This window comes from Solanum lycopersicum, chromosome 5 (genome assembly GCF_036512215.1).
Source record: "Solanum lycopersicum chromosome 5, SLM_r2.1".
In the NCBI taxonomy this organism is placed as follows: Eukaryota; Viridiplantae; Streptophyta; class Magnoliopsida; order Solanales; family Solanaceae; genus Solanum; species Solanum lycopersicum.
The window spans coordinates 5,420,630-5,440,645 of record NC_090804.1 but is presented as its reverse complement, the minus strand read 5'-3'; the positions used below and the strand labels follow the sequence as shown (position 1 = coordinate 5,440,645).

The 20,016-nt window shown below is 34.9% G+C and overlaps 3 protein-coding genes and 1 non-coding gene across 4 annotated transcripts; 3 read left to right on the top strand and 1 right to left on the bottom strand.

Annotated features, from left to right (window-relative positions):
• Positions 1-98: 98 nt before the first annotated feature.
• LOC138348460 (uncharacterized) lies at positions 99-563 on the top strand. The gene has a single exon (XM_069297658.1). It carries the CDS (start codon positions 99-101, stop codon positions 561-563), a length of 465 nt encoding a protein of 154 aa, XP_069153759.1.
• A 9,606-nt stretch (positions 564-10,169) lies between these two features.
• Positions 10,170-12,079, bottom strand: LOC101260229 (uncharacterized protein C24B11.05-like). Its single transcript, XM_019213902.3, has 4 exons — positions 11,769-12,079; positions 11,114-11,395; positions 10,715-10,780; positions 10,170-10,441 (listed from the first exon to the last, which is right to left on the bottom strand). The coding sequence occupies exons 1-4, from the start codon at positions 11,862-11,864 to the stop codon at positions 10,292-10,294; spliced, it is 594 nt and encodes a 197-aa protein (XP_019069447.3). The 5' UTR covers positions 11,865-12,079; the 3' UTR covers positions 10,170-10,291.
• A 3,257-nt stretch (positions 12,080-15,336) lies between these two features.
• TRNAV-UAC (transfer RNA valine (anticodon UAC)) lies at positions 15,337-15,409 on the top strand. The gene has a single exon. It is a non-coding gene; the product is annotated as a tRNA-Val (tRNA).
• Positions 15,410-18,572: 3,163 nt separating this feature from the next.
• Positions 18,573-19,571, top strand: LOC101259934 (cytosolic sulfotransferase 12-like). The gene has a single exon (XM_004239405.4). It carries the CDS (start codon positions 18,573-18,575, stop codon positions 19,569-19,571), a length of 999 nt encoding a protein of 332 aa, XP_004239453.1.
• The last annotated feature ends 445 nt before the right edge of the window (positions 19,572-20,016 follow it).

Here is a 20,016-nt window from a genome sequence, read left to right as displayed (position 1 = left end):
AATCTACATCAATTCACATGGTATCAGAGCTAGCTGTAGATTCAACCAAAGCTGGTTCAAATTAGATCTGGAAGATTGGGAAGATTGAAGAAGCAACAATGGCAGTCGTCGTTGACAATGAACTCCCAGAAAAATTGAGTCATAATCATCCATTGTTCTTGAATAACATTGATAACTCAGGTGTTATGTTGATTTCGATCCAGCTATCTGGATCAGAAAACTTCTCAGTATGGAGCAGAGCTATGAAAATAGCCATTCTAGGAAGGAACAAGTTAAGATTCATCGATGGATCTTGCAAGAAAGAAGCGTATGGAGAAAACTTAAAGAATCTGTGGGAACGGTGCAATGCCATTGTTCTATCATGGATTATGAATTGTGTATCAAAAGAGTTGCTTAGTGGAATTGTTTACTCAACTAATGCAGCAGAGGTATGGAAGGAACTGTGTGAAAGATTTGATAAAGTGGATGGGAGTCGAATATATCAATTACACAAAGAAATTGCTACAATCAGTCAAGGTATGGGCACTATATCTGTATATTTCTCTAGATTGAGGGAGCTGTGAGTAGAGTATGATAGCTTGGTCCCTATGTCTAGTTATGAGTGTCCTGGTTCTAGAAATTTCATTACGTTTATGCACAATCAAAAGTTGTTGAAATTTCTTATGGGCCTAAATGAGTCTTATGATCAAGCTAGAGGCCAGATCTTGATGATGATACCCCTTCCCTCACTTAATAAGGCTTACTCAATGTTGATTGAAAGAGAAAGCCAACGTAGAATCACTCAAACCACTAGTAGTGAGCAGGTGGAATTGCATGCGATGTTTACTGCCAGAAACTCATCTCTACCCAAACAAAGACCTTCTAATGTTCCTAGCTATGATCCAAATGTGTATTGTGATTATTGTAATAGAACAGGACATACTCGAGCTGTTTGTTTTCAACTTCATGGATATCCTCCTGGTCTTGAAAGAAGAAAGAAAGGATTAGTGTATGGAAGAGGAAGAAATCAAAATGACAAAAGGCAGTTTCATACAGCTCATAATGCAGTTAGTAATGATCAAGAACAAAAATACACTGAAGAGTATAGTTCTAATAGAGAGGAAAGATCAAGCAACAACTCTTATAGTCAAGGTCACAATGGAAAGGTAGCCAGTAGTGATTATAGTAGAGGAATGAGTGTTATCCAAGATCAGTACAGTCAGATACTTCAAATGCTTGGACATACAAATTCTAAAGGAAGAGCAGAAGGATCAAGTTCACAGTCTAACAATGCTGGAAATGCTAATCTAGTTCAGATTATTCATCCTCAATAGGTAATGACATTGCTCTTACAGTAGGGAATAAACAACAGGGGTGGATTATTGACTCAGGAGCTACTAATCATATGACATCCTTACCTACTATACTTGATTATCAACAGCAAGTGTTATCAGATAGACCTAGAAGAGTATATTTGCCAAATGGAAACAATGTCAAAGTTACTCACACAGGATCTTGCCATTTGACTTCACAAGACACTATAGAAAATGTGCTATTAATTCCTGATTTCAAGTTTAATCTGCTGTCAGTCTCAAAGCTTACAAAGGATCTAAATTGTGTTGTTTCCTTCTTTCCTGACTTTGTCATATTTCAGGACCTCTACAGTGGGCAGGTGAGGGGGATTGGTAGAGAAAATGCAGGTCTCTATCATCTACCTATTCACAAAGTAAGTAGAGGCAAAGCAAAAAGTCAGTCTTTTACAGCAGAAGAGGATAAAGAAACTCAAACTTCCTCATCCATATCGGATTCAAAAGTTCTACTATGGCACCAAAGATTAGGCCACACTTCACCTAGTGTCTTAACACAAGCTCTCAAATTCTTAGTTACTCAATGTTCCAAGGAAATAAATATGTTGAATGCCTTGAATCGGACCCGCTACAAACAGAAAGGACGGGGGTCTCGCTTATGTTGGGCCCAAGCCTGTTAGGGCGTAGCTTAGCACTATATATAGACGCTATGGGAAACCCTATTCTGTAATTCTGTTTTTGCCTCTCCATAATAAAATTGCTCCCTCTCTTCCCGTGGACGTAGCCAATTTATTGGTAAACCACGTAAATCTGTTGTCTTGTTTTTGCGTTTATATTTTCTCGTATTATCTCAAATTCCGCACAACAAATTGGTATCAGAGCCTCTCGGTTAATCGGTGTTCTTGGAGAATTCGAGATGTCTGCTTTGAACGTGAAAATCGACAAATTCACAGGGAGGAACAGTTTCAGTTTATGGCAGATCAAGATGCGGGCCTTGTTGAAACAACAAGGCTTCTGGGCGCCGTTGTCGAAAGACAAGAACGCCGTCGTTACTCCTGAGATGGCGATTCTGGAGGAAAAGGCGCACTCGACGATCATGCTGTGTCTCGCGGATGACGTCATCACGGAGGTCTCGGATGAAGAGACTGCTGCTGGTCTGTGGTTGAAGCTGGAGAGTTTGTACATGACAAAATCTCTAACCAACAAGCTGCTTCTGAAACAACGTCTATTCGGTTTACGAATGGCTGAAGGTACACAACTCAGGGAACACTTAGAGCAATTGAATACTTTGTTATTAGAATTGCGTAATATCGATGTGAAGATCGAGGATGAAGATGCTGCCCTGATTCTGTTAGTATCTCTCCCAATGTCGTTTGAGAATTTTGTTCAATCGTTCATTGTTGGGAAAGATACTGTGTCACTGGAAGAAGTCAGATCGGCCCTTCATAGCAGGGAATTACGGCATAAGGCTAACGGCACAAGTACGGACATACAGCCTTCCGGTCTGTTCACCAGTAGCGGAAAGGGAAGGAAAAACGGCGGAAAGAAAAATAAGCCGATGTCGAAGGGTGCAAAGCCGGATGATGTTTGTAATTACTGCAAGGAGAAGGGACATTGGAAATTTGATTGTCCGAAGAAGAAGAAGCAATCGGAAAAACAATCAGTGTCTGCTGCTGTTGCTGAAGAAGACACCAATTCTGAAGAAGATATTGCCCTAGTTGCGGATGAGCACACTCATCATTCAGATGTGTGGGTTCTCGATTCTGGGGCATCCTATCACATCTGTCCTAGGAGAGAGTGGTTCACGACTTATGAGCAGGTAGACGGAGGCAGCATCTCGATGGCCAACAGTTCTGTCTGCAAGGTGGTTGGGACAGGCTCGATCAAGATAAGGACACATGATGGTAGCTTCTGCACATTGAACGAGGTCAGGCACGTTCCATTGATGACGAAAAATCTGATATCTCTCAGTCTTTTGGACAGCAAGGGATTCAGCTGGTCGGGAAAAGATGGAGTCTTGCGGGTCCGGAAGGGTTCAAATTTGATTCTGAAAGGTGTCATGCGTGGTACTTTGTATTTTCTACAAGGTTCCACGGTTACAGGTTCAGCCCATGTTGCATCGTCAGAATTTCACCAGAAGGATATGACTAAGTTATGGCACATGAGACTTGGTCATATGGGTGAAAGAGGGATGCAAATTCTGTCAAAGGAGGATTTACTTGCTGGTCATAAGGTTAAGAGCCTAGAGTTTTGTGAACATTGTGTTTTTGGAAAACTACATCGCAACAAGTTTCCAAAGGCCATTCATAGAACAAAAGGCACACTTGATTATATCCATTCTGATTGCTGGGGTCCATGCCGTGTTGAGTCTTTGGGAGGCTGCAGATTTTTTGTGTCCATTATTGATGACTACTCAAGGATGACTTGGGTGTACATGATGAAGCATAAAAGTGAAGCCTTCCAGAAGTTCAAGGAGTGGAAAATTTTGATGGAAAATCAAACAGGGAAGAAGATCAAGAGGTTGCGAACTGATAATGGGCTGGAATTCTGTTGGTCTGAATTTGATCAATTCTGTAAGGATGAAGGGATTGCTCGACATCGTACAGTCAGAAATACACCACAGCAGAACGGTGTAGCTGAGCGGATGAATCAAACACTTCTGGAGAGAGCAAGGTGCATGCTCTCTAATGCTGGGCTAGATAGAAGATTCTGGGCAGAAGCTGTTAGTACAGCTTGCTACTTGATTAACCGCGGACCACATACAGGCATACAGTGCAAGACACCTATGGAGATGTGGTCACGAAAAGCTGCTGATTATTCAAATCTGAAAGCTTTTGGTTCTACGGCTTACTATCACGTCAGTGAAGGTAAGTTAGAACCAAGAGCTAAAAGGGGAGTATTTGTGGGCTACGGAGATGGAGTGAAAGGTTTCAGAATCTGGTCTCCAGCAGAAAAGAGGGTTATTATGAGCAGGAACGTTGTCTTTGATGAAAGTTCTCTGCTTAGAACCATTGTGAAGCCTACAACTACGTCAGAAACTGGGAGTCTTGACAAACAGGTGGAGTTTCAAGTCATTCAGAACGAGAGAGATTTAAAGGATCCTGAAGAGGAGGATCAAGAGCCACAGACAGAAACTGATATTCCAGAATCTATGCCATCAGATATCCATCAGAGTATAGCTCAAGATCGGCCAAGGAGGGTTGGAGTTCGGCCACCTACGAGGTATGGTTTTGAGGACATGGTGGGTTATGCACTGCAGGTTGCTGAAGAGGTAGATACATCTGAGCCGTCTACTTACAAAGAATCCATTTTAAGTTCTGATTCTGAAAAATGGTTTGCCGCTATGGGAGATGAGATGGAGTCCCTACACAAGAATCAGACATGGGATCTGGTCATACAGCCTTCGGGGAGAAAGATTATTACTTGCAAATGGGTTTTCAAGAAGAAGGAAGGGATATCACCAGCAGAAGGAGTCAAGTATAAAGCTAGGGTTGTTGCCAGAGGTTTCAACCAAAGAGAGGGAGTGGACTACAATGAGATCTTCTCACCAGTGGTCAGACATACTTCCATCCGAGTGTTACTAGCGATAGTTGCACATCAGAATCTGGAGCTTGAACAACTTGATGTGAAGACAGCGTTTCTACATGGAGAGTTGGAGGAAGAGATATACATGACTCAACCGGATGGTTTCCAAGTTCCAGGGAAGGAAAATCACGTCTGCAAGTTGAAGAAGTCCTTATATGGACTTAAGCAGTCTCCAAGGCAGTGGTATAAAAGGTTTGACAGCTATATGGTGAAGTTGGGCTATACTCGGAGCTCATATGATTGTTGTGTCTACTACAATAGGCTCAATGATGATTCATTCATCTATCTGGTGCTTTATGTAGATGATATGTTGATAGCTGCAAAGAAGAAGTATGACATTCAGAAGCTGAAGGGTTTACTTAGTGCTGAGTTTGAGATGAAGGATCTGGGAGCCGCTCGGAAGATTTTAGGGATGGAGATCATTAGAGACAGAGAGAGAAGGAAACTTTTCTTGTCACAGAGAAGCTACATTCAGAAGGTCTTGGCGAGGTTTGGCATGTCTTCATCTAAGCCCATTGATACCCCCAGTGCTGCCAATATCCATCTCACTGCCATGTTCGCTCCACAGTCAGAAGAAGAGAAGGAGTATATGTCACGAGTCCCCTATGCCAGTGCCGTAGGAAGTTTAATGTATGCTATGGTCTGTACAAGGCCAGATTTAGCACATGCAGTCAGTGTAGTGAGCAGATTCATGGGGCAACCAGGGAGAGAACATTGGCAGGCTGTGAAGAGAATTTTCCGGTACCTTAGAGGTACATCTGACGTTGGTCTCATTTATGGAGGTGATATTCAGTGCTTAGTTACTGGCTATTCTGATTCAGACTATGCTGGAGATGTTGACACAAGAAGATCGATGACTGGCTATGTGTTTACCCTTGGAGGATCTGTCGTCAGTTGGAAGGCAACTTTGCAACCTACAGTGACTTTGTCTACTACGGAAGCGGAGTACATGGCCTTGACAGAGGCTGCAAAAGAAGGGATTTGGTTGAAAGGGCTGGTTAGTGATCTTGGTCTGCATCATGATCAGGCTACGGTGTATTGTGACAGTTTGAGCGCAATTTGTCTAGCCAAGGATCAAGTCCATCATGAGAGAACCAAGCATATTGACGTAAGGTATCATTTTCTGAGAAGTGAGAAGAGAATCAAGGTGAAGAAAGTAGGAACTGCTGATAATCCTGCTGATATGTTTACAAAGCCGGTTCCACAGAGCAAGTTTCAACACTGTTTGGACTTGCTCAACATCAGAAGCTGTTAATTGCCCTGCGGGGCAACTCTGAGGAAGAGGGGGAGTCCTGGCACTATCATAGTGTGTCTGAAGAATCTGTTCGGAGAATTCAAGTCAAGGTGGAGATTTGTTGAATGCCTTGAATCGGACCCGCTACAAACAGAAAGGACCGGCCCGACGGTATACAATGTTGTTGTATTGGGCCCTTAATTTTCTGTTGATTCTGTATGTTGGGCCCAAGCCTGTTAGGGCGTAGCTTAGCACTATATATAGACGCTATGGGAAACCCTATTCTGTAATTCTGTTTTTGCCTCTCCATAATAAAACTGCTCCCTCTCTTCCCGTGGACGTAGCCAATTTATTGGTGAATCACGTAAATCTGTTGTCTTGTTTTTGCGTTTATATTTTCTCGTATTATCTCAAATTCCGCACAACAAAATACTTGCACAATCTGTCCACTAGCTAAACAACATAGATTACCTTTTGTTCATAGTAGTTCTATGTCTACTCAAGTCTTTCAACTACTACATATTGATGTATGGGGGCCATTCAATACTGCTACATATGATGGTAATAGATTCTTTGTAACAATTGTTGATGATTGTACAAGAATGCTGTGGTTATTCCTAATCAAGTTGAAAAGTTATGTTTGTGTTGTGCTACAAAATTTCTTTTGTTTAGTGCAAACTCAGTTTCATTCCAAAGTTCAGGTCATCAGAACTGATAATGGTTCAGAGTTTGTGAATGCAAAATGCAACAAGTTGTTTACCAGTCTAGGGATTGTACATCAAAGAACTTGTATTCATACACCTCAACAGAATGGCATAGCTGAGAGAAAACACAAACACATCTTGGAGGTAGCTAGAGCAATAAAGTACCAAGGTCATATTCCTATAAAATTTTGGGGACACTGTGTCTTAAGTGTTGCATATATTATAAACAGACTACCTACACAAGTGTTACATGGTAAATCACCTTATGAAAAGTTTCATAAGCAACAATCCTCACTTCTACATTTGAGAGTATTAGGTTGCTTATGTTTTGCCAAGAATATGTATATTCAGGATAAGTTCCAACCAAGAAGTGTAGTTGCTGTTCATATGGGTTATAGTGAAAACACTAAAGGGTATATACTATATGATCTGAAGAACAAGTATTTTTTTCTTAGCAGAGATGTATTGTTCAGAGAATCTACATTTCCTTTTGCAATCCCATCTTCTACAGCATGGCAATTATTTCCTACCACATTCTCAGCAGATGTGGTTACTGATTCTACAAAGTCAACTACAATTGAGGATGGACCTAATATGCCTACAGTAGATGTGTCCATTACAGAACAAAGAAGGTCTACAAGGAATAGTAAAGCTGCTCTATGGACGAAAGACTATGTAGCTACTGCAAAACTTAAGTCTGGAGACAAGCCAGCTTACTCTATTGATAAATATGTTGCTTATGATCACTTACCTATATCATACCAAACATTTCTGTCTAAGTTTGGAAATAATGTTGAGCCATCAACATTTGAAGAAGCATGTTCTGATCAGAGGTGGGTAGAAGCTATGACTTCTGAAATTTCAGCCTTGGATGCTAACAACACCTGGACTATTGTTTCATTGCCTCCAGGAAAGAAGGCTATTGGATGCAAATGGGTGTTCAAAATCAAGTATTTAGCTTCAGGTGAAGTGGATAAGTTTAAAGCTCGATTAGTTGCCAAAGGATTCAATCAAAGAGAAGGTATTGATTATCAAGAAACCTTCTCTCCAGTAGTAAAAATGGTCACTATCAGAAGTGTATTAGCACTTGCAGCTACTGAGAAATGGCATGTTCATCAAATGGATGTTTCAAATGCATTTCTTCAGGGTGATCTGCTAGAAGAAGTGTATATGACACTACCTCAAGGTTTTCAAACTCCTAAAGGCTTTAATGTGCAGGGGGAGAAACCAGTGTGTAAGCTCATTAAATCTTTGTATAGTTTGAAACAGGCACCTAGACAGTGGAATGTAAAACTCACAGAGGCACTGTCTAATCTTGGTTTTGTTCAAAGTCATCTAGATTACTCATTGTTTACAAAAAGGACTGGTGTATCTTTGGTGGTAATTCTGGTATATGTAGATGACACGATGATTACTGGAAATGATCTGAGTTTGATAAAGGATACAAAGAGAATACTACTGGATACTTTCAAGATGAAGGATTTGGGAGATCTAAGATACTTTCTTGGAATTGAGTTTGCCAGGTCACAAGAAGGCATTGTAATGCATCAAAGGAAGTATACTTTAGAAATCATTTCTGAAGTAGGATTGGGTGCTGCTAAACCAGTTAGTACACCATTAGATCCATATGTTAAACTAACCACTAAAGAGTATGATGATGTGAATGGAGAGAATAAAGAAGACAAGTTACTAGAAGATGCAATAATGTACAGAAGATTAGTTGACAAGTTATTATATCTGAATGTTACAAGACCAGATATTGCTTTTGCTACACAAACACTTAGTCAATTTCTTCATCAGCCAAAACAATCCCATTTAAATGCTGCTCTCAAAGTTGTAAGATACATTAAAAACCAAGCAGGACAAGGAGTATTACTGTCCAGTAAGAGCTCCAAACAGTTAAAAGTTTACTGTGATGCAGATTGGGGAGCTTGTTTACACACTAGAAGATCAGTCTCAGGATTTATGGTGAAGATGGGAGAATCTTTGATCTCTTGGAAATCAAAGAAACAGGCCACAGTCTCTAGAAGCTCAGCTGAAGCTGAGTATAGAAGTATGGCTAGTGCTATAGCAGAGATTACATGGATAGTTAAATTGTTCAAAGAGTTGGGAGCTAAGATTCAAACTCCAATCAGTGTTTACAGTGATAGTAAATCAGCAATACAAATTGCTGCTAATCCAGTGTTACATGAAATAACAAAACACATTGAGTTAGATTGTCATTTCATACGTGAGAAGATTCAACAAGGTTTAGTCGAGACAAAGTATCTACATACAAAGGATCAAGAAGCCGATATGCTAACTAAAGGATTAGGAAAATCTCAACATGAATACTTGTTATCCAAGTTTGGAGTGATGAACTTGTTCATGCCTTCAAACTTGAGGGGGAGTATTAAAGAAGGTGTTACTTGAATAATAGGGTATAATTGTAATTAGTAAACAAGTTAGTTAGGAGTTAGTTAATTTGTTAGTCTATTCTCTTATATGTATATATATGTAGATAGGAAGGGAGAGAAAGAGGGAATTCTGTTTTCTTCTTAATTCAGCTGTAGTCTTCAATCTGGAAGGCTTCTAGATTACTGTTAATATACTACTTCTTCTTCTTCATACTCTCAATCTACATCAATTCACATAAAGTACTTTTCTTTATGTATGAAGAAATTAAAGCGCAATCCAAACTTCAGCTTAAACGCTTGACTGAATTTTTGAAAGGTGAATTTTCCATACAAGAAAGAAAAATGTGGAGTGAATGATGAAATATTAAGAATGTGTAGTTTTGATAATTAAAGTAATTTAGAGGTGAATAGAAATGGAAAATTGTCATTTGGAGAGGAAAGTAAAGTCTTTTTTCGAGGAAGAAAAGTTGAAGATTGAAAGAATTACTTCACTAAAGAAATGAGTGAGAAACTCAATCATGTTATTAAACAAAAGTTCCAAGAATTTGGATTAAGTTTTCTTTACATTTGATTAGGCATCAATATGCCATATGCCAATAAAATTAATGCAATTATTTGTTTTGATATTTGATATTAATTTAGCTGTCGCAGTAAGTGGCGAGGGCTCAGGAAGTGAAGCAAACTCAAAACGGAAAGTATCATAGTACGTCGTCCTTTCCTGAAATGAAACTTTTATGCTGGAGCAAGAACTAGCATGAAAGTCGATTTATTACGACCAGCACGATTGTTCCTATTTCATTTTCTTCTTTCAAGCCCTTCTTAGAAAACATTCTCTGAGTTATTGGTGTGCAATTCTTGTGGTGCGGAAAGTTCATCGAGGATTAACTAGCACATAATTACACGCAAAGTAAATAAAAAATAACAATACAAGAATTTAACAAAATTCAACCAAATAGAATTCAAGACTAATTAACTGATAATAATGACAACAAAACATCAACATAATCATTTAAATCAATTTGACAATAAATTTGGAATATATATATATATATATATATATATATATATATATATATATATATATATCTAAGCTATGACAGATGTCTCCACAGCAACACCAGAGTAGGTAACTTCAGCCACCTTCTCAACTTCCCAAAGTTGTGGTAATATTTCCTTTATGTTGTGGATACTTTCTACTGCATAATCTGCACCTACAACTTTTTGGGACTTCCCAACCTGAAAATTATAACCAACAATATAACATATGAGACTTGATACGTAATTTAAGAAAGATTAATTTTTATTTACGTATCATATAAAAACCTTACAACTTTGACGGTAGCATGATTTTTTGTGGTTATAAGAGTGTCTTGTGTTAATGATAAAAAAATAAAATTGATAAGTTAAAAGGATTTCTGTATATATAAATATTGTGTTGTTATTTATGAAACAGATTAAAAAAAATAAAAAAATCATATAAAATAAAACAGATAAAGTAGAAGTACTTACTAGAACTGTATCAAGACCTACACGTTTGCCAGCTTGAACGTTACACACACTATCTTCAAAGAAAAGCTGAAAAATAGAAATCCTTCGAGATGAATATATATTAATAGTTTATTCGAACAAGTTTTTTAAAAGTCAAAAGTATGTATTTTTTTTCCTTCAAAAAGCAAGATGTTTGACCAGACTATTGCAAAAAAAAAAACAAGTGTTTCTAGAGAATATACTCTAGTTTTTTCCCAATAGTAATATTTTTGAGAAAAATACTCTTAGAAACACTTTTAGTAACTCAATTTAAAATTTATTGGTCAAACACAAACATCGTCTCACTTTAACAACAAAAAAAGTATTTTTTAAAATAAGTTGATTTTAGAAACTTAGTCAGACAGAATGTAAAACTCTTACAGTTGTGTGTGGATTAATGATGTTGGCAAGCTCTAATGCCCTTTCAATGGCAACTTGTGAAGGTTTGCAAAGAGTTGGTGTTTTTGGCAACATTGAGTTAGCCTTAGGTTGAGAAAAATGTCCAATAATATCAAAGATCTCATTAGAGCCATAAGTAGTAGTAGCGTTGCTCTTGTCAATTGGATTAAGAGTCTCAAAGCATATTATCCTTTCAAAACAATCTTCCAATCCAAGTTTATTAAGAACTTTGAGAGCATGGACCTCATCAGCATTAGTAAAGATCTGTTACACAAAAAGAAAATTAAAAATAATAATTTAGAAACGTCAAAAACACACCTCAAGTTTCACATTTTTGTTAGTTTACAACCTGAACTATTAGGTATTTACGTTCTCTATTTGAACTATCGCTATTCACTAATCATTAATCAAAACACACCTTCAAGCTAAGTAGAAGCTAAAAAACATGTGACAATCAAGTTAATTTGCCCACAAAATTTCGTTCACATGAATACTGAATTTATTAATTTGAGGTGTGTTTTGATAAAAAAAAAAAGTGAATAATAGTTCAGATTAAAAATACAAATACGAGATGGTTCAAATAAAAAATTCACAAAAACATAATATTTACACTTATGGATTGTGTTTATGGACTTACAACTTTGCGGATTGATAGGCTTAGCAAAAGACTTCTCAAAATAGGGTCAGGCCTCAATTTCTCATAAGGCAATTCACCATGGACAAAACTGCACATCAAACATCAAATGAATTTCGAATCTAAATCAAATAAACAAGAATTATCAAACTATATAAAAAGTTTCAAGATTTCATCCGTCTAATGTGGGACATTTCTTTCAACACCTCCATGCTTACAAACTATCTAGATGAAGCATACACAATCATGGATGAAGAGTATATTCACAACTTTCACACGGTCGAGAGGCCCACACATTGTATACCACGTTAAATGAATGTGAGATCTCATATTTTAGATAATAGCTTAAAAAGAAAAGAATTACCCAAGTCTTTAAAATTTCGTTCCGATATGGGACATTTCATTCAAAACATTAAATTCAATAATATAAAACATTAGTGTGAGTTTATAATCAAGTCCAAATACTCACCTATGATACTCATCATAGTCAAACTTGTAGCCAATTGCCTACAAAAAATAAACAAGTTGTCTTATTGAGTTAATAAAAAATTGTCAAAAATCAAACTTTCTTTCTATGATCAAAATTTAATGCTTAAAAAAAATACCCTAAGGCCTGCCATTGTGGTTCCATAATTCTTGTACAATAAATTACCCAACTCAACAATTTTGCTTTGTTCTATACCAAGCTTTTCAACCATAAAATCTGTAGATGCAATTTAATATCTAAATTAGAGACATAATTAGATAATTATTATTTTAAAACTTTTGAATTACATGTCAAGTGATTATACCTTCAATGTTCTTGGTGACATCAACAGCTAGACCAATACTAAGGGGGTAGAGAGTGTCATCTAGATCTGTAAATTTCGAAATAAAAATAAGATGAAATAAATGAAGAAGTCGGATTTGACGTCAACTTCGTCGCAAATTTTGAAGTTGAAACTTAAAAATTTGGATTCCTTAAATTGGAAATTGTGTTCGAACATGCATTTTACTTGAAAAAATATTTAATTTGTCGTGTGTGGATTCCCAAAACTGGTCTAAACTAGCTTTTGGGAATTTGAAAAATATTTAAAGGTCAGGTTTTCAAAATCTAATTAAGTTTCATGATCAAATAAATATTTGTAAATAAAATTTCAAAATCTGTGATTAAACGCTAATTAAATTTTAAAAAGATAACATACCAAAAAGAAGACATTCATATTTTGACCTTTGAGCATGCCCATTTTCCATTTTGGCCTAGAAAAAATAAATAAAATACGTAAAAATATTTAAACGAAATATCTTATTCATAAACTCTACGATTCTTAAGTTCCATAAATCTTACTAGAAACCCTATAATAATATGAACTAGTATAGATAAATTCTAACTAGACGTGTATTAAATAAATATTAAATAACAAATCTTATAGTAATAATATATAATTCCTACTCCATTTTTAAATTAATATTTCAACAACATTTAACAAAGATAATCTAAATCCACACAATTCAATTGAAAATTCAATCTAAGTATCGATCTACACTTCTTCATATATAGCTTCCCAATTGTTTGAGTTTCACATATCAACAACTTGAATAAGCACATATAACAATAGGGGTACTCCGATCCCAATTAAATAAATTCACTCACTCAATTTTAAATTTACTCAACCCTAACTCTTATCAAACTTTGTTTTTTTTTAAAAAAAAAAAATATATATTTATACTATTTAAATTTATTTTTTGCTAAAAACCTTTGAAAGTCGATTCCACAAAAATATTTTTCTTACAAAATCAACCTCTGTAGTAGATTTTTTGGCATAAGTCCTCAAGAAAATGCAAACAAAGATCGAACAAAAATAATATTTTTAACAAAATTGACCTCCAGAGATTTTTTTTTTAGAGCCAAGAAAGAATACAAATCGGCCTCTGGAGATCGATTGTTTTGTCATTAAAAAACAATTGAAAATTTCAACCTTTAGAGGTCAATTTAAAATTGTATTTTATTAAATGTTATGTGAATTTATATAGTTTTTCTAAAACATTCAACGTTAATGGTTAATCAAAAGATATAAATGAGCTAAAATGTAATAGTCTAGAGACATGTTTGATCCTTTTCTATAGAGAAAAAAAATAAGAAATAAAAACAAGTTAATCATCAACCAGAACTTATTTAATAGATCAAAAAATCAACTTCGCTCTTTCAAAACACATACAAAGAAAATCAAAATAAATCTATATAGAAAAAACATACCAAGAAATCAAAATAGGGAGAAAATAGAGATACACAAGACTTTTTTTTTTGGTAGTGAAAGTGTTTTTGCAAAATTCATCTTTGAATTTATAGAAGCAAAATCCGTTACATCTTTACACATTGGGATCCTCGTAAATCCAAAGAGTTATCCTTTTTTTTTTTTTGGGCAAAGAGGATTAATTATTTATCCTCTCTAAATAATAATGACATAATATATAGGGAAAAGGGTCTGATATACCCCTCAACTTTGTCATTTAGAGCTGATATACCCCTCGTTATAAAAGTGGCTCATATATGCCCTTACCGTTATACAAACGGCTCACATATACCCCTGCCGTTACAAAATGGCTCACATATACCCTTCATTTAACGGAAGTTAAAAAATTAGTTTTAAATTTATATTTGTTACTTCTAATTTTTTTAAAAAAATTATTTAGGGGTGTATATGATTCTTCAATCAAAGTTCAAGGTATATTTTAATTTTTTTCATACAAAAATTATTTTTTGACTTCTTTTATTATGATTATTTGAGTTTCTTATTCTTATTTTGTTTTTTTCTTTCATTCCTTAGTTTAAAGAAAAAAAATTAAACTATTTTTTTGTGTATTGTAATTAAATTTCGTATTCGAATAAAAAATTTGGTCATCTACAATAAGTTTTACAAGAATATTCGTGAAACATAAATAAATTTGATTATCAAAATAATAATTATAAATTAGTCATTGAAACAAAAAAAAGTCAAAAAAATATGTTTGACGAGGATTAAATTTACTCATATAGGATTATATTTTTTAGAAAAAGATAATAAAAATTTAAATTAAAATTAATATTTTTTTCATTTCCGTTAGAGGAAAAGGGTATATGTGAGCCATTTGTTTACAAGCAGGGGTATATATGAGCCACTTTTATAACGAGGGGTATATCAGCTCTAAATGACAAAGTTGAGGGGTATATCAGACCCTTTTCCCTAATATATAAATGTATCTTTTAATTAAGTTTTAATTTATTTTTTTATGTGCACAAATAAATATCACAAAATAATAACATATTTAAAATAATTTCATAAATAATGTCTGAGAAAATAATGTGTATGCAATTCTACTTTCAATTTTATTTGTATAAATCTATGTCAGCATATTTGGAAAATATAATTTTCACCCAAAGAACAAAGTTATGCAATAAGTTAACAATATCTTAATAATAATGATCCTCAGAAATTGCAACATTTTAGTAATAGTTTTATTTACATCTAATAATATCATATTATATAATTTTTATTTTTTTCTTGTTTATTTGATATCTAAATAGAAAATTGTAGATTTTTAATAGCATGAAGTTGGTGTGGTGTAGTGGTTATCACGTCAGTCTTACACACTGAAGGTCCCCAGTTCGACCCTGGGCATCAACATTTTTTATCAGAATTATTATTTTTGTTCCGACGGATGACGGTCTAAACTCACATTCTTATAATAATTTTCCATTGATGTTTGGGACTCGTATTGTATCTTGATTAAATTTGCATTCATGTATTTGTATGGCGTTTTTTTTTTCGGGTGATGCTCTCAAGTCCCAACAAGACCTTCTTTTTTTTTCATTTTCACGAGCTCAAATTCAACATTTTTGATTAAGGATAAAAGAGTCACAACAATTGCATCACAACCTAGATCGTTACTATTATATTATATTTTAGGAAGATTCATATAAACTTCCATATTCAAATGTAAAATTTTGTTGAAGTTTCAAAACTCTCTTAGAAATTCATTAGATTGAAACTTGTGTTACTTTTAAAATTACTTTTTTGTCGATGGAAATGAATGTTTCCGCTATGTTATGTTTGTTTTCGTTTCCCAGTGGTATTCTATACTAGTATTGAAGCTCGGTTGAATTCAGATTCATGCATTGTAGAAGTCATTTTTTAGGATGACGCTGACAACAAGACTTTTCTCATTTCCATCAACCTGCATGCTTAGATTAATAAAGGTATTTCAGTCATTTCTCATACTGGCATTGCTACGATCCGACCCATCGGGTTGTAAAGCACCTACTCTAACACCTAAGTAGGAGAACCCTCAATTTTCCACCATTTAAAACATGCGAAAGATTAAGGAAAACTGAAAATAGAAAGAAATTCATGAAGATTTATAAGTAAGAGGTTGTAACACAATTCTAGTTAATACATGTAAAGTAATCAGCACCTCAAGGGATCTAGTCTAACCAAGTAACAGAGCTATTAAGAGTACAAGATGCAACAAAAGTAAATGACACAACTTTCATCACACGGAAGGAAATATGGAAGCTGCTGGAGATTATCTTTGTCTTCACTTATGAGACATCACTGATCCTGCATCAAGACTATGTCAAAAGACATGGCAAGAATAGTATCAGTACAAAATACAACATAACACCACCTCCAACTCGCCATGACAATATCCAACACTACCTTCCTAATGTAGCACTTAATGACACTTGACCCTTGTCTCTACCTGCCGTATCACATTCAGATTGGAAACCTAACCATTCCCAATCCCCTACATGAATAGTATATCCAACTAGCTTACCACACCGCAATCCACACATTAATCCATAAATAATGCACCAACCAAATATACATCAAGATCAATGAACAATTCCACATTCTCAAAGCTATATAATTATGTCAAGTCAATGGTCCTCTCTTGAAATTCACACCCAAAATGTTAGCGTATCGAAACGTGGTATCCGATCTAATGCTTATGTCATAATGTGATAATCGATCCCATGTTTATGCAGGAACGTGGCAATTGATTCCATGTTTATGCCGCAATATGGCAATCGATCCAAGTTAATGAGTCGGAATGCAACACCCGATATATTCAACAAGCCACAATCATAAGTATATTCTCAAATATACATACAATCAAGTCATGATTCATGATACTCATCATTCATCCAATTATGTAACATTCGTATACATACATGTATTGTAATGAAGCAAGGACAAACATACATCACACAACATGAAATAACAACCATCACCTAACCCTAGTTCATTGATTAGGACTTCCCCATATGTTATACTTCTGAGGTAACCCCTAGGCTACCATTACAACATTCTCCTTTCATACACAAATGCCTATGCATGAATTCTACCGCCAAGATCAAGATATTACACACTAAGTGACAAATTTATAACTATTCAATTAATAAACCTAGCCTACCTGGGAGCTAAGCAGCTTAGTTCTTGCCTTTGATTCTTGTTCCCGAGCTCCGTGACGGTAATCTTCACCGGAAATCAACAATCCATCGATCTCCTTATGCTAGAAATCTTTTTCTCCCTCCTTCCTAAGCTTAGAGCAGGTTTTTTTTTTTTTGGAGGGGGGGGGGGAGGTTTCTTGGGTGGTTTACATCTAAAATTAGGTATTTTAGAAAGAAGGAGAAATTAAGATTTTGCGTTATTTACACTCTGCCTCCCCTATCACGCTCAGGCGCCAGCCAACTTACCCCGTTGTGGCGTCACCGCCTAGTTGCATCTGGACAGTGGCTCAAAGTTTTGCTTTTTCTAAATAACGACGGTTTGGATCATTACAGACATTCACACTTAGCCACTAACCAAGTACAGGATTTTAGACAAGCGAGGAGTGGATGACCCTCCTCTCACTAGTTTGAGGGGAAGTGTTGAAGACGGTGAGTTAACATATGACTCAAATCTCAAAGGACTAATCAACATAGGATTCTGACATTTTGTAAGTGAATATGACTTTGAGTTAGCATAGGACTCAGTCGACTGGTTAACTTAGGTTTCACTTAATCGTCTAGTTAACTTAGGACATGACTTTGCGTTTGAAGTTGAATGTATTATACATTAGTGTTTTTAGTAGTATAGTAATCGAGTAGGAAACAATGATCACAAGATGATCAAACTATGTAAAGATTCATCGCCTATATAAAGCGCATTGTTATATTGTGTTTTCTATCTCGTCTCATGTCTCCCCGCCTTTTAAAACATTGGTATACATTCATAAAATAACAGCATATCATTATAATTTCGTACATAGGGCCTAAGATAGTAATGTATAAGCAAATCTACTTTCATTTTCTTTTTTTTTTTTAAATCAATTTAAATGCATATTCATACGCAATTCAATTTTAAAATATATTGTTTAAAACTTTGTAACTACATTTTTTTAAAGATCACATTTCAGTGTTCAAACAACAAGTAAAAAAGAGAAAATATCAAATAAATAAATAAAAAGAGTTATGATTGAAATCATTTCTCAACAAAGAGGACAAGACAAATTAAAGTGAAGTTTGACTGTCACACTAAGTATTGACACTTACGTTAATACGCACTCTTGATTAAAAGATGAATAAGTAATTATTACTCGTAGAAAGACATGAAAAATATGAATTGTGAGCTCACATGAAATGTATGAAATGATTAAAAGCTGAATGAGTAATTATTACTCGTAGAAAGACATGAAAAATATGAATTGTGAGCTCACATGAATTGTATGAAATAATATTTAAGTGTATTTGTGTGTATCTGTTATAAAACCGCAAATATTAGAAGAAAATATTCAATTCTCAAAATCATGACAACATCTCAAACTTTTCCTCCGAGATACTTAAAAGAGGATAGCCTAAGTGAAGAGTGTAAGAAATTGCTCTCTATCCTACCAAAAGAAAAAGGATGGATTGGATCATATATCTATAATTATCAAGGTTTTTGGATATCACCAAGATTGCTTCAAGGTGCGATTGCGTGTCAACAACAATTTCAAGCTCAAGATAGTGATATCTTTCTTGTTACAAATCCAAAATCAGGAACTATTTGGTTAAAATCACTAATATTCGCTCTAGTGAATCGAATGAAGCATCCTATGTTTGAACCAAATCACCCTTTACTTATCAAAAACCCTCATGATCTTGTTCCTTTCTTGGAACTTACACTCTATGTTGATGGACAAGTCCCTGATTTCTCATCCTTCACCACACCTAGACTCTTATCATCTCATTTGCCCTTTGCTTCATTACCAAAATCTGTTCAGGATTCAAAAACCAAACTTGTTTACTTATGTAGGAATCCTAAAGACACTTTCATTTCTGTGTGGCATTTTGCAAACAGCTTAAGACTTCATCACAAAGATACAAATTCCCTTGAAGAAATGTTTGATCTTTTTTGTAAGGGGATGAGCGTTTATGGTCCATTTTGGGATCACATGTTAGATTATTGGAAAAAGAGCATAGAAAATCCTAATAAAGTACTTTTCTTGATGTATGAAGAAATTAAAGAACAACCAAAAATGCATCTTAAGCGTTTGGCTGAATTCTTGGAATGTCCATTTTCTATAAAGGAAGAAAATTGTGGAATTGTAGATGAAATATTAAGAATGTGTAGCTTTAAGAGTTTGAGCAATTTGGAGGTGAATACAACTGGAAAGTTGTCTACTGGAGAGGAAAATAAAGTGTTCTTTCGTAGAGGAGAAATTGGAGATTGGAAGAATTATTTTACTAGAGAGATGAGTGAGAAACTCAATAATATCATTGAACAAAAATTTCAAGGATCTGGACTGAAATTTTCATACATTTGATTAAGAGTTATTTTATTTATTTTGAAATATAATAATGGAGTATATGTATTTGAGATTAATGTAACAACAACATATATATCACAAAAATTCTACTAGTAATATATTGGTACTGTTTTACATGTTCATTAATCATTACTCAAGGCATTATCGACCTCAATATTGAGAAATTGATATATAAGATCAGAATGTATCATTTTCGAGATATTAAGTGATATTTTAATCAATAATAGTAAAATATGTGATGTACTATTTTCTCCCTAATCAAGATTTTATTCAATTGAGTTTTCCTGATAAAATTTTTAAAGAGACAACTAACAAGTACTACTATATATGAATTTTAAAAAATTCTTTATTAAAATATTTACCCATGGATATGCCTAATCAAGAGCTATCTCTGAAGTGTTTTGTCTAGTTCTCTTGCTTTGCCTTTTCAATTATTAGTAGG

Bases quoted from the DNA above. Each gene is read 5' to 3' on its own strand.
- LOC138348460 (XM_069297658.1), top strand. From the start codon at position 99: ATGGCAGTCGTCGTTGACAATGAACTCCCAGAAAAATTGAGTCATAAT.
- LOC101259934 (XM_004239405.4), top strand. From the start codon at position 18,573: ATGACAACATCTCAAACTTTTCCTCCGAGATACTTAAAAGAGGATAGC.
- LOC101260229 (XM_019213902.3), bottom strand. From the start codon at position 11,864: ATGTGCAGTTTTGTCCATGGTGAATTGCCTTATGAGAAATTGAGGCCT. The intron at 10,781-11,113 runs GTAAGAGTTTTA...TCTATTTTTCAG, and splicing joins TCATTAATCCACACACAACT to CTTTTCTTTGAAGATAGTGT. The intron at 10,442-10,714 runs GTAAGTACTTCT...TATAATTTTCAG, and splicing joins TAGGTCTTGATACAGTTCTA to GTTGGGAAGTCCCAAAAAGT.